Source organism: Carcharodon carcharias, chromosome 1 (assembly GCF_017639515.1).
Source record: "Carcharodon carcharias isolate sCarCar2 chromosome 1, sCarCar2.pri, whole genome shotgun sequence".
Lineage (NCBI taxonomy): Eukaryota > Metazoa > Chordata > Chondrichthyes > Lamniformes > Lamnidae > Carcharodon > Carcharodon carcharias.
In genome coordinates this window covers 195,324,693-195,346,531 of record NC_054467.1, presented here as the reverse complement: position 1 = coordinate 195,346,531, position 21,839 = coordinate 195,324,693, and the positions used below count along the sequence as shown (strand labels likewise).

The window sequence follows — 21,839 nt, the reverse complement described above, 5'->3', positions numbered from 1 at the left end:
GACACGCAAACCTCCACTGCAACTGCTGGGAAGTTTGAACTTCCGACAGCCAATTCCCCTGCTCCCTGCTCCTACCAAAGTCATGCACTTTGGTAGGGAGAATAGAGGCATAGACTATTTTCTAAATGGGGAGAGAATTCAGAAATCTGGAGTGCAAAGGGACTTGGGAGTCCTAGTCCAGGATTCTCTTAAGCTTAACTTGCAGGTTGAGTCGGTAGTTAGGAAGGCAAATGCAATGTTGGCATTTATTTCGAGAGGAGTAGAATATAGAAGCAGGGATGTGCTGCTGAGGCTTTATAAGGGTCTGGGCAGACCACATTTAGAATATTGTGAGCAATTTTGGGCCCCGTATCTCAGGAAGGATGTGCTGGCCCTGGAGAGGGTCCAGAGGAGGTTCACGAGAACGATCCCAGGAATGAAAGGCTTAACATATGAGGAAGGTTTGAGGGCTCTGGGTCTATACTGGATGGAGTTTAGAAGGATGAGGGGGGATCTGATTGAAACTCACAGCATACTGAAAGGCCTGGATGGAGTGGACATGGGGAAGATGTTTCCATTAGTAGGAGAGACTAGGACCCCTGAGGGCACAGCCTCAGAGTAAAAGGAAGACCTTTTAGAACAGAGATGAGGAGAAACTTCTTTAGTCAGAGAGTGGTGAATCTATGGAATTCATTGCCACAGAAGGCTATGGAGGCCAGGTCATTGAGTGTATTTAAGACGGAGGTAGATAGGTTCTTGATTGGAAAGGGGACCAAAGGTTACGAGGAGAAGGTGGGAGAATGGGGTTAAGAAACTTATCAGCCAGCAGACTTGATGGGCTGAATGGCTTAATTTCTGCTCCTATGTCTTATGGTCTTATGGATCCTCTGCAAAAGTCTCTGACTCTGAGTTAGAATTAGAGACTTTGGACAGACTCACAGTATACACCTGGATAATTACCCAGGAAATGTTGGACAGAAACATTTTAATCTAATTCCTGGGTAACTACAGAACCAGCCTTCCAATCACTCACATTGACCCCCTGACTCCCACCCTGACACCTGACTACCTTGCTTGACCCCCAACCAACCTCACTGACCCAACCCAAATACTCCTCTCGACTATCCTAACCTCTTGGCCACCTGACTACACCCCAATCGGGCCCGACTAGCCACCAAAATGACTAACCCTCCGCCCTGACTACCCTCCCGACTCGACTACCCCCCCCCACCCCCGCCAATCCCACCTGCCCACTCATCCACCTATCTATCTATCCAGTTACCACACTAGCCACTTGTCACCTCATCCAGCTTCCACCCTACCCACACACCGCCCCACTCATCTACCACACTCTCCAACTGCCACCTCACCCATCTCCCAACCTCCCCACCTGTCACATTACCTACCTGTCAACCCACCCACATGTCAACTCACCCATGTGCCACCCTACCCACATGCCACGCTATCCACATGTCAACTCGCCCACCTTCCACCCTACCCACATGCCACCTCACCTCCTACCACTCTACCCACCTATTGCTGAACTCACCTACCACATCACCCACCTGTTCCCTTACCTACTCACTTTTCCCATCCTATCACATGCCCATTTACCTCACCCACCTACCAACCCTACCACTCTGCTCATTCACTCATTCATCACTCACCCATTCACCCATTCACTAACATTCATCCATTCATCTTTTCACTAACATTCATCTATTCACCCATTCACTAACATTCACACTGGACTTTTAAACTTACCTAATGACATCAATGCTGTAAAAAGGTATGGCTTGTTTCTTCCTCCCCAATGCCACAGCACTACAGTTGAGTTCTTAGTTGGAGCTCTATGCTCCACATTTCTGGAGAAGTTGGGCTTGGAAGACCCGGCTAGAAATGCGAAGCACTGTCTGGATGTTGAAAATTTCATGCAGCATGGCAATTCAACGATGATTACTGCTTCGTGGAAGATCCAGGCAAATATTTCCTTATATGGTGTGGCATTGTATTTTGTTTTATGAAGCTCCTGTGAAATGCCTGGAGACATTTTATTACATTAAGTGTGCTATATAATTATAAGTTATTGTTAATTGAGGGAAAAATATTGTCCTGCTCTTGCTTGAAATAGTGCCATGGGATCTCTTATATCTACTGGAGAGGGCAGACTGGTTTCAATTTAACTTCTGCCCTGAAAGATGGCACTTCTGACAGTACGGTATTTCCTAAGTACTGCACTGTACTTCCAGCCTAGATTTTTGAGCTCAAATACTGGAATGGAACTTGAACCCACAACTTTGTACATCAGTGTCAAGAGCATTATCATTGACACCATAGCCAGTGTGTCATTTTACATAGGAATTCTAAATCCATATCCGCTTTGACCTCAAAATCATTGCCTACTTCTAAACCTACCTCATGTCAAGTGCTGCTGATTCCTGATCCATGTATTTTTGTTCACCACTAGATTCAATTTTTCCAATCCATTCTTTACTCCATCTTTATAAACTCCAATCCATCCAGAATTTTCCTGCCTGGTCAGCACAAAGCACCATTCACTATCCCAATCTTTATAAACCTCTACTTGCAACCCATCCTTCACACATCAATTCCAAATTCTTCATCATTCACTTCAAAGTCCCCCATGGATTGCTCCTTCCAATATTTATATTTTCATCCAGTCCTATGCTCTAGCTCTTTCCCCCACAGTCTGGAACTCCTTTCATCTTTGTACCTGCTTTGCACCTTCAACATCTTCATTATTGTAAACCTTTGGCTGTTCATTATTCCACATCTGGAAACGAAAGGACTTGCACTTATACAGCACCTTTCATTTTTTAAAAGATCATTCATGGGATACGGGCTTTGCTGGCTGGGCCAGCATTTTTTGCCTATCCCTAGCTGCCCTTGAGAAGGTGGTGGTGAATTGCCTTCTTGAACTGCTGCAGTCCATGTGGTGTAGGTACATCCACATTGCTGTTACAAAGGGAGTTCCAGAATTTTGACCCAGTGATAGTGAGGGAACGGCGATATATTTCCAAGTCAGGGTGGTATGCGGCTTGGAGCCAGCTGCCTGCCTGAACTGCTGGCTATGGTGTCAATGATAACTTCCAGGTGATGGTGTTCTCATCCAGCTGCTGCCCTTGTCCTTCTAGATGTTAGTAGTCATGGGTTTAGAAGGTGCTGTCTAAGGAGCCTTGGTGAATGACCTCAGGATGTCCCAAAACACTTTACAGCCAATTAAGTACTTTTGAAGTGGTCACTGTTACAATGTAAGGTTGTAAGGGGATTTCTCTTTCCCTAAGTCTGCTTCCTATTCTTGTTTCAGAATGATGTTCAACTGTGGGGTATCCTATTTAAACGTAAATGTTAGTTACAGGTAAGGAAATTAAATAACTTACCATTATCAGAAATAGAATATTTACACAAATGAGGTTAAAATCATGCTGTGCAATATTGGTAATTAATTTGTTAACTGCTTGTGAGAATTATTTCTATGTTCTAATTTTAAAAAAGAGGTCAACCGCTAACCCATTTAAAATAAAAAAAACTTTGTTAAAACAGCAGATGAAAGAATTTCATATGAGCACTTACAAACTGCGTGTTACTAATATCATATATTGTAATTTCAACCTAGAGAGGTCCTAGAGCATGCTTTGCTAAGGATCTGAAAGTATCCCGAGGCACATCTGGCCATTATCTATTAGGGACCAACTTAGTTAGATTTTAATTGGGATTTGTTACTGACAAAGGAAGAATTGCCACTGTGCCCACCTGGTGGTAACTTTGGTTTATCATACTGTTATGTATACCGAGCCACTGATCAGATCAATATCAAACAACTGATATTCTGGATATAAAGCCACAGCCAAATATACAGGCAAGTCAAATCTAACATGATCACCAGGGGCTCCATAGTGTAGTGATTTAGAATGTTATGCTTACTTATCTAGGAGCTAGTCGAAACAGATGGAAAAAATATATATTTTCTCTGATAACTTTTTTTCATTTGTGGGATGTGAATGTCACAGGAATAGCGAGCATTTGTTCACCATCGTTAACTGGAGAAAAAGCGGCGGTGAGCTGCCTGCCTGAACCACAGAAGCCCATCTGCCCATATGATGAAATCTGCTGTTTCCAAGGCCGGTGGGGGGGGGAGCTTGTGTGAGCTGTTGTCTGTACAAACTTGGGTTTCAAAGTATGCGTTCTTTGAGACTGTCCCTAACTGAAAGAGAAACCAAAATTTCAGGTTTCTGAGAAAGAGGGGTGTAACCTTCGATTGCTGGCTATGACTGATTCTGGGAAATCAGACTATGACCTCAAGTTGATAAGGAAATGGAGCTGATTGGGAAAAAAACACACAAATCTCTCAGAGATCAGGTTTTAGCAGGAAGCCTAAACAGGCAGGCTGTGTGGTATTGTGTGTATGGGACAGCTTAAAAGAATGTAAACTGAAGACTGTCTTGTAGATGGTACCTATTACTGTCACTGTACATTGGTAGTGGAGGGGGTTAATGTTTAAGGTAGTGGATGGGGTGCTAATCAAGCAGACTACTTTGTCCTGGGTGGTGTCAAGCTTCTTCACTGATGAAAATTTTAAGTTAAATCAATTGGACAGCCTCAAGCACTCCAGCTCCTAATGGTCTCATGTCCACTGCAAAGCACAGTCAAAATACATCACTAATTGAATAGCTCTATTTGTATTGCTGAAAAAAAGAGACATGTCAAAGCTTTTCACCTTGCACTCATCAAGCGGCTTCACAAGAATACCAATATAAGGGGAAAATAACAATTCATACTGTAGGAGGAGAGACTGCTAATTCGTTGGCAAGTGGACTCTGATTGGTGGCGCCATTGCCTTAGAGAATGCATGGAGAATGCCAAGCAGTTAAATGTCAGTCACCATCATTGGTGCATTCTCCATGGTAACCCCTCTACCAATCAGAGTCCACCTGCCAACCAATTAGCACTCTCTTCTCATACAGTATAAATTGTTGTTTCCTCTTATATTGGTATTCTTGCGAAGTGTCCTGATGAGCACAAGAAAAAATGCTTCAGTATGTCACTTTTTTCAGCAATTCTCGAGTCTTGTACTACAAAACTCTATTTGTGCAGCACTATAGATACCTATTTGGACAATTGAAGTACCATAATAGTGTGGTGGGAGTGAGTTTTGAAATTGAGACAGTTTGTTCAAATAATCCAGGGAAAGTGTTGCCCTGCATCCAACTCATGCATGTTATCATGGATCCTTAACTTTTTCCAGTTCTCATGAAAGCTCATTGCCCTGAAACATTGGGCTGAATTTTCATCAACGAGGTAAGAAACATGAGTTTTTTTTAGGCCAGAGGTCTGCATCTGGGGGGAAACTGATTAAAGTTAAGATTTTTACTTGAGTAAGCTGTGAATTGGCATTGAGACGAGTTTCCTGTACATTTAAGAATAGTAGGCAGGCTCTTGAAGATGGAAGGCCAATCAGAGACCTGTGAGCATCAGAGAAGGATCAGGCAAGAAAAGGCAAGTAACGAGGATGGAGTCTCATCAAAAAGGTACTCTCTCAGCCACTTTTTCAAAACTTCAATAAAAACACAGAAAAAGCAGATTGGCCACTACTCTGGTAGCAAGAACCCTCCCAAATGGTGGTCTTTAACTGTATCTCCACCCAGGCAGATAGGGAGGGCTTGTTAACCTGCAAGGAAAACTGGCAATCTAGCCTGTCATTGGTTGCCCATCTCAAGGCAATTGATTTGCCTCCAGTTGCATCTGGAAACTAGAGCCAACTGGAAAATCCCAGTTGGTCTCCTGAACTTACATTTAACAAGGTTCGTAATGAGTCTAATTGCCAGCCAGGCTCATGGGGGGCTTGATGGCCTTCCAAGGCCCTGAAGTTGTCTCTCCCAAAGTGGCTGCCGCTAGGAAAGGTCCCCCGCAACTGACAAGCTGGCCACACTGGTATTTTTAGGGCATCCCCACCTCCTTTCTCACCTTCAAGGTGGCCTCAAGAATTCAACTCTGTATCTCTCTAGATGCTCCCTGACCTGTTGAATGTTTCTGGCATTTTCTGATTTTATCTTAGATTTCCAGTATCCACAGTATTTTGCTTTTGTGATAAAAGTATGGAAGTGTTGCATTTCCAAATAGCGATTCCATTTGCCTGCATGTATACAGACAAATTATGTCACCAAGTGTTACAGCTAGAAGCTTCATGGTGCTGCTCCACCATTACATCACTACAGAAGAAGCCCTGTTCACACACATAAGCCTGGTTCATGCTGCATATCTACTGAAATTACAGTGGTGGAGCAGGAGCAGCTCTGAGAAAATCCCTGGCCTGTATAATGATATTTCATTCATGCACAATATGTTACAGAACAAGAAATCGTCTCCCACAGATTGTACGATGCTCTGTATTACTAAGACACAGTGCTACAAAGTGATAAGGATTTCTGGAGGTTTACATTTATGAAATGCTCCCATTGCTGGTACTAATCTTAGACAGCTCATTGCAGAGAAGCATTGAGTGAAACCTAGGACCTTATCCACAGAGAGGGGAAATCAGGAGCTAAGGCCATTCACATATAATACCCCAATGGCCTGTTTCAGAGATGCCTCAGAGCAGGTTATGCATTCAGCCTCTCAGCTGTGAATGATACAAGGAGGCCTAGCTGGGGAAAAGGGTGGACGTGATTTAAAAAAAAGAATGTTACCATCATAAAAAGGAGTTATTTGGTTGTATCCATTTGTAAAGTTACTCCTTATGCCAACTGCCTTCAGATATCTGATCATAATTCCTGCACAGGCCAATTGTAATAAACAGTTTGTTTTCATATGAAACAATTTTAGCTTTGCATTAACACAAACACTGTGGCCTGATTTTGGTGCAGAGTAAACTGAAGCTCATGTCTGAGGCCACCTCCAGGAGATTGGCCTCATATCCCTGCAGCAGTGTAACTGTAACTCTGTGTGGGACCAAGTTTTAAAAATTCTCAGTCCATTGGACCTCTGGGGATTTCTTAAACTTAAAGTTAAATGTTGGCAAATTTCAGCCAATTCCTAATATTGTTGTTTAATTTAGCATCGAGATGCTGTTGAGTAGAGCTCCTGTTGTCCCTGGGCAAACAGCATGCAGTGCCATCAATGCACCCTGGGTCTGCTAACTCCTTTATCTCATGGAGCAACACTCTTTACAGGTATTACATGACTGTAGTAACTGTAGCTTTAAGGATTGTAGTGACTGTAGCTTTAAGACCTATTGTACTGTGTAGTATCATGTGACAGTGTGAACGAATCAGCCTGAAGTACGGAAACCTGGAGGGGTGGAGTTCGTGTCTAGTTGTTGCTCTTGATGGAAGCATGTAACTGCTGATGAAGCCCTGTAAATAAAGTTCACTGTTTCTTATGAGAAACCTGTCCGGAAAATCAAGTCTGTAACAACTGGCGATGAGGATAAATTGGTTCTGGCGCTGCCCCTTGCCCAGTGAATGTGAGTATCTTGTTTAAACAGAAGAAAGGGAAAACATACTCACCAGGTTTGCCAATTTTTGGCAGGATTAACCTCTTCGATTCATCCACAGAGGATTGGAGTCAATGTATAGAAAGCCTCAATTTCTTTTTCCAAGCAAGTGAAATAACGATGGAGGAAAAAAAGGAAAGCAATTCTCCTAAGCGTCTGTCGAAGTAAAACTGATTTAACCTGTAGTTTGATGGTCTCGAATGCTCCCGATTCAAAGACATTCAGCGAATTGGCAGACCCCCGTAAAGGCTCATTTTCTACCCAAACCCTCCATAATCATGCAGAGGTTCAAATTTAATTCGAGAGTAAGAGCCCCGGGTGCGACCATACCAACATATGTAGTAAAGTTGAAACAGCTAACTGAACATTGTGACTTTGGGGGGACCCTAACCGATATGTTAAGGGATTGTTTGGTCTGCGGTGTGCATGATGATGCCATTCAACGATGGTTATTAGCTGAAGTAAATATTGATTTTAAAAGAGCATTGGAAAGCGTTGCTATGGAAAGCACTGAGCAGGATTCACAGGCCTTACAGAGTGTTCAAAATGGCATGGTTTTCTAGTTGGATCAGGAACAGATCACCGGGCGTGGCACGAAAACTAGGGAGTCAGCTGCAAAGTGGGAGACAGTCCCTACTACCCAAAAATTTAAAAAATATACAGGAGACGGCTCAGCATCAAATCTGAAGATGAATTGTTACCAATGTGTAAGTGACCATATCCCTGAAACTTGCCCTTTTAAAGGGATGGAGTACCATTATTGTCATGAAAGAGGGCACAAACTGAAGCAATGTAAAACAAGGTTGAGACAGACCCCCAGGAAACAAACTAAACTGATTGAACTGCATAACGTGGAAGAAGTAGAAACCAAGAATTCTGATGTTTATTCTCTCTTTAATGTGAAGGTAGGGAAAACAGAGCCAATCACTGTTACTCTGCAAGTCAATGGAAAACCTTTGATTATGGAAATGGATACCGATACATCAACCACTGTAGTGGGGGGAGCACACACTGAAATATTTAAACAAGGGTACTCAAGAATTGAATGTGGAGCAGACTTCAGTCAAATTGAAAATGTATACTGGTGAAGTCATACAAGTGAAAGGTATTACCGCTGTACCTGTTTATTATAAGCACCAGACAGCACGGCTCCCTGTGATTATTGTGGGAGGTGAAGGACCGAGCCTTCTTCTAAGTCGTGATTGGTTGAGGGAAATTAACCTTGATTGGCCAGTGAGATTCAAAAGGAAGCCAGAAATGTTCCTGAGTTTGAAAAGGAACAAGGGAAGGTACTTCAGAATGAGCCTGGAGAATCAGAGGGTCTTAACAGGACGCACAAGGAGTGCGTAGCCATTCAGCAACCTGGGGAAATGAAATCAAAATACTGCGGATGCTGGAAATCTGAAACAAAAACCAAAAATGCTGCAAAAACTCAGCAGGTCTGGCAGCATCTGTGGAGAGAAAAACAGAGTTAATGTTTCGAGTCTGTATGACTCTGAAGAAGGTTCCCTGAAGAAGGGAATACGGACTCAAAACTTTAACTCTGCTTCTTTCTCCACAGATGCTGCTAGACCTGCTGGGTTTTTCCAGCATTTTCTGTTTTATTTGAGGAAATGAAGACTGTCTTAAACAGCAGCATGGAAGAACAGCAGAAGAAACTCAAGGAGATTCTGCTGAATTACAGAATTCATGATGAAGTAAGTGAGCTTCACGAAGAAAAGGAAAACCTGTTAAAAGACACTACAAGGATCCCTCAGGTCAAAGTTTGTACCTCCGGAAAGTTACGAAGAGAAGCAGAATGAATTTAATGCCACTCTGAACAAACTGAAGAGCGAGTTGGCAGAGAATATGCAGCAATGTTCAAAGATTTCAAGAGTAAGCCAAAAGATACAAGAAGGAAACTGAAGAGTTGAAAAATCAGCTGAGGGAAACAAAAAAGGCATTAGATGGAAAAGTCATGAAACGTTACAAAACGCAAGTGAGTGATGAAGCCATAGGTAGCTCAACCCCTGAACTGAACCAAGTTGAGATTTCGCCTGAGAGAAGTCTGGCCAACTGTGAAGTCAAAATGAAGGGTGAGTCTAAACACTGTAGTAGACAGAGAAGACAAGATAGAAGATGGTTCAGAAAATACAATGAACTACTACAGGTTCAACACCTTTAGAACTACTTGTGAAGCACTGCCTTCATACAAGGTTAGGCTTAGTACTTAGCAATTTGGAGGGAAACGTAGAGAACATTCAAGGGAATCAAAAAGTGACTCATGATTCGTGTAGTCGAGAGTGAGAATTTACTGTCGGTGAAACAGTGGGCAGGATTTTATGTCTCATGGGCGTACGTGCGCCTGACCTGATTGGGAGTAAAATAGTGTGCAATGACATCGGGTGAGCATCCCAACGTCATTGTGCACCAGCGCGATATTTCGGTTGGCGGTTGTGCATGAGAGTCGGCAGCATGCCCGCTGACAGTTAGAGACCTAGGCCATTAATCAATTAATTTAATCCTATTTTTCGCTGCCCATCCAACTTCATGGTTGGCGGGCGGCCGAATAGGCCAAGGCGGCCTTTGCATTTTTGAAGAAATCTTATCCATGGGCGGGATGGGGTTCCTAACAGTAAATTTAAAAAAAATAAATTTGAAACATCATTTTTAATATGTCCCTGTTCATGTGACTGAGTCACTTGTGATGACATATTGCCCTTATTTTTAAAATCTTTATTTTTCATTTAAAAATTCTTCACCTCCCTGAGGCAACTCTGTGTCTTCAGGGAGCTTTCAGGGTGCACTCCCCCAAGCATGTGCAGACTTCAGCGCTCACACTCCTCCTGCCCCACCCTGGCAGCGCTGAGGCTCTCAGCACGCGTTTCACTCTGGCTAGCTGTTAATTGGCCAGTTAGTTTGAAATCACGGTCGGCAGTGCTGGTCCATTTCACCGCTGTTCCCGCTCGACGAAGGGAAAATCCTGCTTAGTCGTTGTACGAAACTTTGGTGGTGGATTGAGTTGGTTACCTGGAGTAATAGTTTCTGTGACCCAATCGTTGTCGTACCACATAGAAGTGGATGGCTGGATCACCTGAAAATGCCTGGATTATTTGAGAAGAAGGGAGATACACCAACAAAACGATGTTCCACCTGTAACCATTGTACAACTTGTGCTCCCTGTTGTGATTGATCAACCAAGGATAGACATACCAGATATCTCTGTCAGAGTGGATAACACTGACCTGCCTGGGCCGAAGGAGGTAACTGATGTTGCTGTGGCTCCAGAAAATGAAGGTTCAGTAAAAGGTTCTAAAATCATGGAGCTACAATGTTCCACCAGGATCAGGAAACCACCTGAGAGACTGAACTTATAATTTCATAACTCGTATATATATTTGTAAAGTCATGAATGTAGTTGTTCTTGTAAATACAAATTGTAAAAGAATGGGGAGGAATGCAGTAACTGTAGCTTTAAGGAATGTAGTGATTGTAGCTTTAAGACTTTAAGACTGTGTAACCTCACATGACAGTGTGAATGAATCGGCCCAAAGCGCAGGGAACCTTGGGGGTGAAGTTTGTTTCTAGTTGTGGTTCTTGATGGAAGCATGTAACAGCTGCTGAAGCCCTGTAAATAAAGTTCACTGTTTCTTATGAGAAACATGTCTGGAAAATCAAGTCTATAACAATGACAGTATCTGTGGTTACTGTAAGTTTGAAAACTGAGATCAATGCTCACAGAGTTAATAAAGATTACAGCAAGAAAAACAATTTTGCTATTACATAAACAGGAAATGACTGCAGCTGTTACAAATGTGATGAGCGTTTTGAGGGTTAAACACAGATATAAAGTACACTACATTCTGTTGTAGATTGCTGGATGCCTCACAATTTTAAATATTTATGGAGTTTAGTTTTAAGATGCATTACTTAATCCCATTAAGAAATACAGCAAGATAAACACTGCTGATTGCACAACATTAACATTTATAAGTTGCAAGAGTATCCTTTTCTAAGCTGATTATTGACCAGTTAAAAGAGTTAAGTAATGTTTAGTGGTCATCAGACCGACCTCCCCTCTTTTCTTTAAAATAAATTATAGCCATTTTATATAATGCAGCAACTCTTCCTGGAAGAAGCCAAAAGAGACAACTGCTTTGAAACACCAGTACTTGACCATAATATTATGCTCCTGCTGCTGCTTTGTATTATATACTGCTAACAAGTTACATTTTTATAGCAATTTCAACATAAAAAAATGTCCCAATGTGCTTCACTAAAGGGTTTTGAAAATTGAATGCTGAGTCAGGAAGAGAGGGATTAGGAGGTAAGGTGGAAAGTTTGGCTGAAGAGATAAATTTTGAGAAGATACTTAAAGTGGTAAGAGAGAGAGAAAGGTATAAATGTCAAGGGTCAGAGTTTCAGAGAGTGAGTCTAATACCAATGTAGGCCCTATCACCAAAAGTGGGATGAAAGTAGGGGAAGATGAATAGAAAGTCAGAATCAGAGAAATAGAACATTCAGAAAAAGCTGTAGAGCTGGAAGAAATTGTAGCGATAGATGGATCAAGACTAAGAAAGGCTTCATATTCAAGTATGGGGTTCATCTCAATAAGGTGATAAAGATGAGTCAGTGAAGAACAACAAGAAAAGGGGTCATGGACAAATGTGGTGTAGAATCATAGAAATATTCCACACAGAAGAAGCCATTCAGTCCATTGTGCTTGTACTGGATCTTTGAAAGAGCTATCCAATTAGTGCTACTCCCTTGCTGTCTTCCAAACTCCTGCAAATTTTCCCCTTCAAGCATTTATTCAATTCCCTTTTGAAATTTGCTATTGAATCTGCTTCCACAATGTTTTCAGGCAGTGCATTCCAGATCATGACAACTTGCTGCCTAAATTTCTTTTCTTTATGTTACATCTGGTTCTTGTGCTAATTACCTCAGACCTCCTTTCTCTGGTTACCAACCCTGCTGCCACTGGAAATAGTTTCTCTTTATTTACTCTGTCAAAACCCTTTAATCTCCCTCTAACTTTCTCTGTTCTAATGAGAACAATCCCGGTTTCTCTAGTTTCTCCACGTAAATTAAGTCTTTCATCTCTGGTGTCATTCTAGTAAATCAGCTCTGCACCCTCTCTAAAACCTTGAAATCCTTCCTAAAGTGTGATGAACAGAATTGAACACAGTTGAGGCCCAATCAGTGTTTATATTGCCTCTTGTTATTCCTCCAAGAATGAATCACTTCACATTTGTGTTAAATTTTAGCTGCCATGTGACTCCTCATTTCACTAATCTGTCTACGCCCTACTCTCGCCAATTATTATCTTTCTCACTATTTACTACATGTACACGTTTCATGCCACCTGCAAAGGTTGGACTGAGGTTCTGTACATGGTGGCATAGTAGTAATGTCACTGGACTAGTAAGGATAAGGATTCAAATCTCACCATGTCAGTTGATGGAATTTAAATTAAGTTAATAAATCTGGAATTGAAAACTAGTGAAAAGACAATCACTACTGTCCTTTACCATCCTTACCTTGTCTGGTCTACATGTGACCCCATAGCAATGTGGTTGATTCTTAGCTGCCCTCTAAAATGCTCTAGCAAGCCATTCAGTTCAGGGCAATTGGAGATAGACAACAATAGCTGGCCTTTCCATTGATGCCCACATCCCATGAAAGAAATAAAAAGAAACCCATTAATGTATTTTTATTTAGTATATGAAAAAGAGCAGTGGTTCCACACCAACACACTTTTCTCCAGTCTGATAAACAACAATTCACTAGTATCTGCTTTGTGTCCATTAACCAATTTTGTGTCCACACACCCATTGCCTCTTTAATCCTAAAGGCTTCAATTTTGCAAATAAATCTATTGCGTAGCAAGAGGTGGAGCTTTACACAAATTGAAGTTTATGAAGGAAGGACAATTGGATGTCAGCAGGATAATGTTGAAATAATTCAGCCTGGAAGTGACAGAAACATATGACAGTTCCAGCAGCAGAGGGGTTGAGATTGGCAATGTTGTGAAGGTGGGAGTAAAGGATCTTGGTGATAGATGGAATGTAGCATTTAAAGGTGACCTTGTATTGAATAAAATGAAAGATCTGAAGCAACTTGAGAAATTGGTTGGGAAGGCAGATGGATGTAGCCATTCTGTGATTCTAGACATGGAGCACAGAGTATGAATTAGCCCAAAAATAATGGGTTTACTTGTCTCAACGTTGATCTGGAAGTAGCTCATTCTCATTCAGGACTTGATATCATCCAAGTATGACAACAAATTCTATATGAGGATGAACCATGTCCTGTTAAACATTGGGAACACTGAATTTGGGGATTCAAGGGAGAGTTTCAGGTAGAGTCATATGCCATCAGTATACATGTGGAAGCTGACAACATACCTTTGAATGATGTCAGCGAGGAGTAACATACAGATCACAAGTGTGGGGGGGGGACTGAGGATAGATCCTCAGCGAACTCTAGAAGTATCAATGTACAGGAAGGAAAATGTGGAGCAAGGGAGGAAAACCATTATTGAAGATGTATTGGCTGCTTTGGAAAGATAGGAATGGGATCATGCAAGGGCATCCCATAGAACCAGATGCTTCATGAGAAGCATACGAGAATGGTATCATCAATCTTTCTGAATGTCAGGTAGATCTAGGAAAATGAGGATTGATGAAGCACCACAATCATAATAATTAGAATGCCATTCAAACTTTAGCAAGGGTATTTTCAGTGCTCCAAGAGGAGCATGGGCTAGATTGGAAGGGTTCAAAAAGGAACTTCAGGAGAAATAGCCACAGAGCTGGGGAAACAAAGACCAGTTCAAAGACCTTATGGAGTAAAAAGTGGATAGCTATGAGGAGATACTTAAGGAGAACAAATGGGCAAAATAATGAGTTTTTAAGAAATGGAGTGATGATGATGGTTTTAATGAAATAAAAACAGAGTGATGGAAAAACTCCGCAGGTCCAGCAACATCCGTGGAGAGAGACAGAGTTAACATTTCGAGATGAATTTGACTCTTTTTCAGAACTGAAGGAAGATGGAAATGTGATGGGTTTTATGCCGTTGAAAAGGGCGAGGGGATGAAGGACAAAAAGGGATGTCAGGGATAGGGTTAAGGGCAGGAGAGATATATAACAAAGATGTCATGGAGCAAAAGGCAAAGGGAGTGGTAATGGTTGTGGTAAAGAAGCAAAACATTTGTCTGGAGTAGGTGTGAATGGCAGAATCTGATCTGTCCAAAAGAAAAAAACATGGGAAACAAGATTCAGACTGGCACATGGTTAAAATAAAAGAATCAAAATGGACAACAGAGCTCATGGTCTGAAACTGCTGAACTTAATGTTGAGTCCAGAAAGCTGTAAAGTGTCTAATCAGAAGATGAGGTGTTGTTCCTCGAGCATGCATTAAGCTTCTCTCAAACACTGCAGGAGGCCAGGACAGAACTGTAAGTGTCAGAGCAAGGTGATGAATTAAAATGGCAAGCAACTGGAAACTCAGGGTCATGCTTGTGTGGACTGAATGAATGTGCTATACAAAGTTTTCATCCAATCTGTGTTTGGTCTTCACAGCTCAAGGAAAAGCACCTCATCTTCCAATTAGCTCCCTTACGACCTTCTATACTCGACACAGTGTTTAACAATTTCAGATGGTGGACTCTATTTCCCCATTTTGATTATTCTTTTACCATGTGCTGATCTGAGTCTTATTTTTCATGTTTTGCGTTCAGACATAGCTGTTCATTATTCTGTCATTCACACCTTTTTTTGTTCACGGGATGTGGGCTTTGCTGGCTAGGCCAGCATTTATTGCCATCCCTAATTGTCCTTGAGAAGGTGGTGTTGAGCTGCCTTCTTGAACTGCTACAATCTATGCGGTATAAGTACACACACAGTGCTGTGAGGGAGGGAGTTCCAGGATTTTGGCCCAGCGATAGTAAAGAAACAGCGATATTGTTCCAAGTCAGGGTGGTGAGTGGCTTGGAGGGGAACTTCCAGTTGGTGGTGTTCCCATGTATCTGCTGCCTTTGTCCTTCTAGGTGGTAAAGGTTACAGGTTTGGAAGGTGATGTCAAATGAGCTTGGTGAGTTGCTGCAATGCATCTTGTAGATGGTACACACTGCCACCACTGTGTATTGATGGTGGGGAGAATAAATATTTAAGGTGCTGGATGGAGTGCCAATCAAGCAGACTACTTTGTCCTGGATGGTGTTGAGCTTCTTGAGTGTTGTGGGAGCTGCACTCATCTAGGGAGGTGGAGAGTATTCCATCACACTCATGTCTTTTGCCTTGTGGACAGGGTATGGGGAGTCAGGAGATGAGTTACTCGCCACAGAATTCCCAGCATCTGAACTGCTCTTGCAGCCATAGTGTTTATATCGCTGGTCCAGTTTTGTTTCTGGTCAGTGGTAACTGCAGACACATGATTTGTGAATGGGCATCATTTAAGATTGTGGCTAGCATAGATACTAGGAAAGCAAGTTGAATTACCACAAGTTATATGGGAGTCAATCAGCAGAGTATATGATTGGTCTCATGGAGAGGGGTGGGGGAAGGGCACAGAGTTAGGGCAAAACTACAAAAAAGGCAATGGTGCAGGATTAGGATAAATAGGAAGCAATGGAGAAGTTAAGGTAGAATGCAAGGAAGGAGTGAAGAATTTGGGGAATATTTTCATGGATGCTCTCTATGCATGACAGGAAGAAATCTATGAGCTCTTCCTACTTGATGTGTGAGGTGAGGGTGGATAGGCCATGAAAGAGGGGTTTAAAGAAGAGACTGGTTATGAGAAAAAGATTCTAGGATCATTTTTACCTTCCCGGATGATCTGGAAGTGGTTTTAGCTGAGGACAGTGAGACACAGTAATCGCACCAGATCTGGCAATTGAAAACAAGGTCATTTTCATCCCATTATTGTTCAAATTTGTGCTTCTTGATCTTGAGGGAGAGGAAGTGGAGCTGTAGCAGAAGAGGGCTGGGTGGTGAATTAGTGGCCATAGGAATGATAGATAGGTAGGAATAAAGGCAATGAAAACAGAAGACAGTGAAAAGTGGTAGATACATCAAAACTTGTGTAAGGTCAAAGGTAGGTAAGTTGGGAGTCAGAGATTAAGTTTTCAAGGAAGCTGCACAGAGAGGTGCACAAGTGTAAATACAATCAAGAAAGATAATGGAATGATGGCATTTGTCTCAAGAGGCTGGAATACAAAGAGGGGAAACTTGAGTGTCAGTTTTATATAGCTTTGGTCAAACTCCAGAAAGAGTATTACATTCAGTTCTGGGCAATGCACCTCAGGAAGGATTTATTTACCTTGGAGGGGGTACAGTGCAGATTTGCCAGTTGGAAATGGTACTCTATTGCAAGGATAAATTAGATACAATTTTCTAACAGTAAAATTAAGACAATAAGCTTTAAAAACCCATTTTACTCCATTTGCTTCCCCAAAACAGGGAATACACACTTTGAACTCTATTGGGTCATTTGATATCGCACAACCAAAATGAGATAGAAAATATACCAGTTGTATTTATTTATTCATCCCACTTACATATTAACTGTTAATTTAAAACCTTTAATACATTTAAAAAGCATGCACATATACTTTTTGAATCAAGCTGACTTTTGACAATCAACACTTGACAAGAGACAACAAAGGTGTAATAAAAGATCTCAATTAGAAGCATGAGGAATAGATTTCAAACCATACCTTGGAACTGGCGATCTTTCATGTTCTTGCAGATTACCAGTCCATCTTTCTTGGATCCTCCTGCTGCAAGTGTCTCATTCAGAGCCAAAGCATAGAGCATGATCCCATCATAAAAACAACCAGCAATAAAATTCACCTGCAACAACATGAAAAATGTATTTTCAGCTAAGTCTTTATGTAAACAAAATCAAAGCCAAGTTGCAGACTGGTGGAGATTGGTCCTGGGTTTTAGCAATTCTAGGCAATGGTTCTCAGCTACACCTGAACTACAGTAAAGGGCCCTATAGTTTTGTAGCATCACGGCAGAGTTGCTTGAGTTTGGCAGCATCCAGCATCACTTTGGAGGGAGAACTGAGTTTAAACAAGACCTGAGGTTTGGCAATGCTCAGCGCTACTGACAAATCAAGACCATCCATCCCTCTGTGCTTTCAAGGTTTTGGGCATTGCTACCTAAGCGCACATTGTCCTCAAGTTATTTTTATTCATTTCTGGGATGTGGGCATCACTGCCCATCCTTCGTTGGCCTTGAACTGCTGCATGATATGTGGCTTACTAGTCTATTTCAGAGTAATGGAGGCTACCCTCCACTGAAAGTTAGTGATATTTCTGGGTTTTGTTGTTGAGGTTTAGTGAAGATTTATAGTCAACTAGGCACTATTTTGAGATTCCCGTTTTCCCTGCAAAGGATCACAACATCGCCAGTCAGGTTGGTGATCAATCTGAACTGTGTTGTGACAATGTAATGGGACTTTGTCGTCCATTAATACGGGTTGTAAAGCCCCTTCTATTTATCGCTACAGAATTTAAGGAACTATTGGTAGAAATGGAGGCAGTAGAAGAAATGGATGGAGTGAAAATTAAGAAGGAGGAGGTACTGGAAAGGCTGGCTATAGTTAGGGTAAATAAGTCAGCTAATCTGGGTGGCTTGTTTCCTAGGTTGTTGAAGGGAGTGGGAGTGCTGATAGCAGGAGGCCTTGCCATAATCTTCCAATATTCCCTAGAGACAAGAGAGGTGCCAGAGGTCTGGAAAGTTGTAAATGTGGTATGCTTATTAAAGTAAAAAGTATATAAGCACAGTTCTAGCAACTACAGGCCAGTTAGTTTAATATCAATAGTTGCTAAGGTTTTAGAAACAATAATCAAAAAAAAAATCAACAGGTACTTGAAGAGGTTTGAGTTAATTAAAAATAGCACAGATCTGTAAAAGACAGGTCATACTTGACTACTCTAATTGAATTTTTTGATGAAGTAACAGAGAAGGTTGATGAAGGGAATGTGGTAGATGTTATCTATATGGATTTTAAGAAAGCGATCAACAAGATACCACATAAAAGACTGGTTAACAAAATTGAGGCTCATGGAATAGTAGGGTAGGTGTCTAATTAGATAAAATTTTGGCTTCAGGACAGAAAACAGTGAATTGTGGTAAATTATTATTTTTCAGACTAAAGGATGGTAGACAGTCATGTTTCCCAAACATCAGTGCGAGGACCACCGTTTTTGTTTGCTATAAATGACATGGACCTTGGAGTATGGAATCAAATTTCAAAATTTACCAATGATACCAAACTTGGAGGAGTGGCAAACAGTGAGGATGCAATATGACAAAGAAAGGCCAGCTGAATGGATAGGCAAGTGGCAGATGGAATTTAATATAGGGAAGAATGAGGTGATGCATTTTGGAAGAAAGGATAGGAAGAAGCAATATAGAATAAATGGCACAGTTCTAATGAGTGTTCTAAAAGAGGGACCTTGGGGTGCTTACGCATTGATCTTTGAACTTTTTAGAATAAGTACATTTCTATTATAAGAAAAATTCTAAGGAAAGGTTCATTGTTAACCAAAGAAGTTAAGGAAAGCATCAAACTTAAGTAAAAAGCAGACAACTCCGCAAAGACGAGTGGCAGGACAGATGATTGGATAGAATATAAAGAACAGCAGAGAATGACTAAGAGGTTAACCAGGAGAAATAAATTAGAGTGTGAGAGGAAGCTAGCTAGAAATATAAAAACAGATAGCAAGAGTTTCTACAGGTATTTAAAAAGGAAAAGAGTAGGTAAAGTGAGTGTTGGTCCTCTAGAGAGACAGTGGGGAGTTAATTGTGGATAATAAGGAAAAAACGGAAGAAATGAACACATATTTTGCTTCTGTCCTCAATACAGAGGATACAAAAAACATTCCAGTAATAGCTATAAATCAGGAGGTGAATGGAAGAAAGGAACTTAGTGAAATTGAAATCACTCGAGAAACAATACTGAGCAAATTGATGGAGTGTGGGCTGGCAAGTCTCTGGGTCCTGATGAAATTTTTCCCAGGGCCTTAAATGAGGCGGCTAATGAGGTTGTCGATGTGCTGTGTTAATTTTCCAAAATTCGCTAGATTCTGAAAAGGTTCCATCAAACTAGAAAGTAGCAAATTCTATTCAAGAAAGCAAGGAGGCACAAAAGAGGAAACTATAGGCTAGTTAGCTTGACGTCCATCATGGGGAATTTGTTAGAATTGATCATTAAAGAGGTTAAAGCTGGGCACTTAGAAGATCTCAAGGCAATCGTGAAGAGTCAGCATAGTTTTGTGAAAGGAAAATCATGTTTAACTAATTTATTGGAGCTTTTTGAAGGAGTGCAATGGAAAGGGGGAGCCTGTAGGTGTACTGTACTTGGATTTCCAGAAGGCATTTTATAAGGTGCTACATCAAAAGTTATTATGGAAAATAAAAGCGCAAGGTATGGGGGATAACATATTAGCACGGATAGAAGATTGGCTGGCTGGCTGGCAGAAAGTAGAGAGTATGCATAAATGGGTCTTTTTCTGATTGCCAGGATATGACAAGTGGAGTCCCACAGGGGTCTGTGCTGGGGCCTCAACTTTTTACGATTTACATCAATGAATTAGATGAAGGGTGTGAAGACATGGTAGCTAAGTTTGCAGATGACACAAAGATAGGTAGGAAAGTGTGTTGTGAAGAAAACATGAGGAGGTTGCAGATGGAGATAGATAGGTTGAGTGAGTGGGCAAAGATTTGGAAGTTTAATGTAGGAAAATGTGAAGTTGTAAACTTTGGCAGGAAGAACAAAAAAGCAGAGTATTACTTAAATGGAGAAGACTGCATAATTCTAAGGTGCAGAGGGATCTAGGTGTTCTACTACATGAGACACAAAAGGTTAGTATGCAGGTACAGCAAGTAATTAAGTAGGCTAATGGAATGCTATATTTTATTATGATGACGGATTGAACATAAAACTAAGGGTGTTATGCATCAGTTATACAGGGCATTGGTGAGACCGCACCTCAAATACTGTGTGCAGTTTTGGTATCCTTATTTAAGGAAGGATGTAAATGCATTGTAAATGCAGAGGAGGTTTACTAGATTGATATCTGGAATGAGTGTGGTGTCTTGAGGAAACGTTGGACAGACTGGGCTTGTTTCCACTGGAGTTTGGACGAGTGAGAAGTGACTTGATTGATGTATACAAGATCCTGAATGGTCTTGACAAGATGGACGTCAAGAAGATATTTCCTCTAGTGGATGAGTTCAGAACTAGGGGGCACTGTTTTAAAATTAGGGGGTCACCCTTTTAGGAGAGAGATGAGGAGAAATTTTTTTCTCTCAGATGGTTGTGCAACTCTGGAACTCTCCGCTTCAGAAGGCGGTGGAAGCGGGATCATTGAATATTTTTAAGGCAGAGGTATATAGATTCTTGTTAGGCAAGGGTATCAAAGGTTATCGGGGGTAGATGGGAATGTGGAAATCAAAACACAAGAAGATCAGCCATGATCTTATTGAATGGCGGAGCAGGCTCGAGGGGCCGAATGGTCAACTCCTGTTTCTATTTCTTATGTTCTTATGTTTGAAGTTGGCAGGGTATATTGAGAGAGGTTAGCAAAGTATATGGGATCTTGGGCTTCAAATATAGAGGCATTGAGTACAAAAGCCAGGAAGCTATGCTGAAACTTTATAAAGTCCTTGTTAGGCCCCAACTACAGTATTGTGTCCCGTTCTGCTCACCACATTTTGGGATGAATGTGAAGCTGCTTGAGAGGGTGCAGAAGAGATTGACCAGGATAGTTCCAGGGATGTGGGATTTTGGTTAAAAGGTTAGATTGTTCTCCTGGTGAAAAGGAGATTGAGGGGAGATTTGATAGTGGTGTGCAAGATTACGACAGGTTAGGATAAAATAAAGTAGACAAGGAAAAACCGTTCCTCTTACTTAATGGTAGAGGGATTAGGAAGCACAGATTTAAGGCTTTGGGCAAGAGATACAGGGGGAATATGATTGGATTGCTCTGTAGAGAACCGTCATGGACTCGATGAGCTGAAAGGCCTCCTTCTGTGCCGTAAATGGCTCTACGACTCTATGACCCTGGTAGTCATGTGGTAAAACATTAACAGAGCTGTTAATTGAGATCTTTATCAATACATACAAAGCAACAGTGTTTGCAATTCATATGTAATTCATCAGTTGTGAAGAATATCGTGATATGATGAGGTTCTATGAAGAGGCTATGACAAGCAATTGCAAACTTTCATTATTATTTTTATGTAAAGGTTAATATTTTTCATTTTAATCCTACTCCACTGCATTGTAGATGTGCAGCAAAGTGAAAGACACCTTATCAACTGCACTTTATTAACAGCAGCATTATTAA

At 41.3% G+C, this 21,839-nt stretch overlaps 1 protein-coding gene across 3 annotated transcripts in view; it reads right to left on the bottom strand.

The window, feature by feature from the left end:
- The window catches only part of LOC121276540 (atrial natriuretic peptide receptor 2), a 159,081-nt gene that overhangs the window by 119,356 nt on the left and 17,886 nt on the right, over nucleotides 1-21,839 (bottom strand). For all 3 annotated transcript variants that reach the window (XM_041185099.1, XM_041185089.1, XM_041185079.1), the window contains exon 4: nucleotides 17,193-17,328. In XM_041185099.1, coding sequence (XP_041041033.1) covers nucleotides 17,193-17,328 — 136 coding nt within the window. The remainder of the gene's footprint in view (nucleotides 1-17,192; nucleotides 17,329-21,839) is intronic.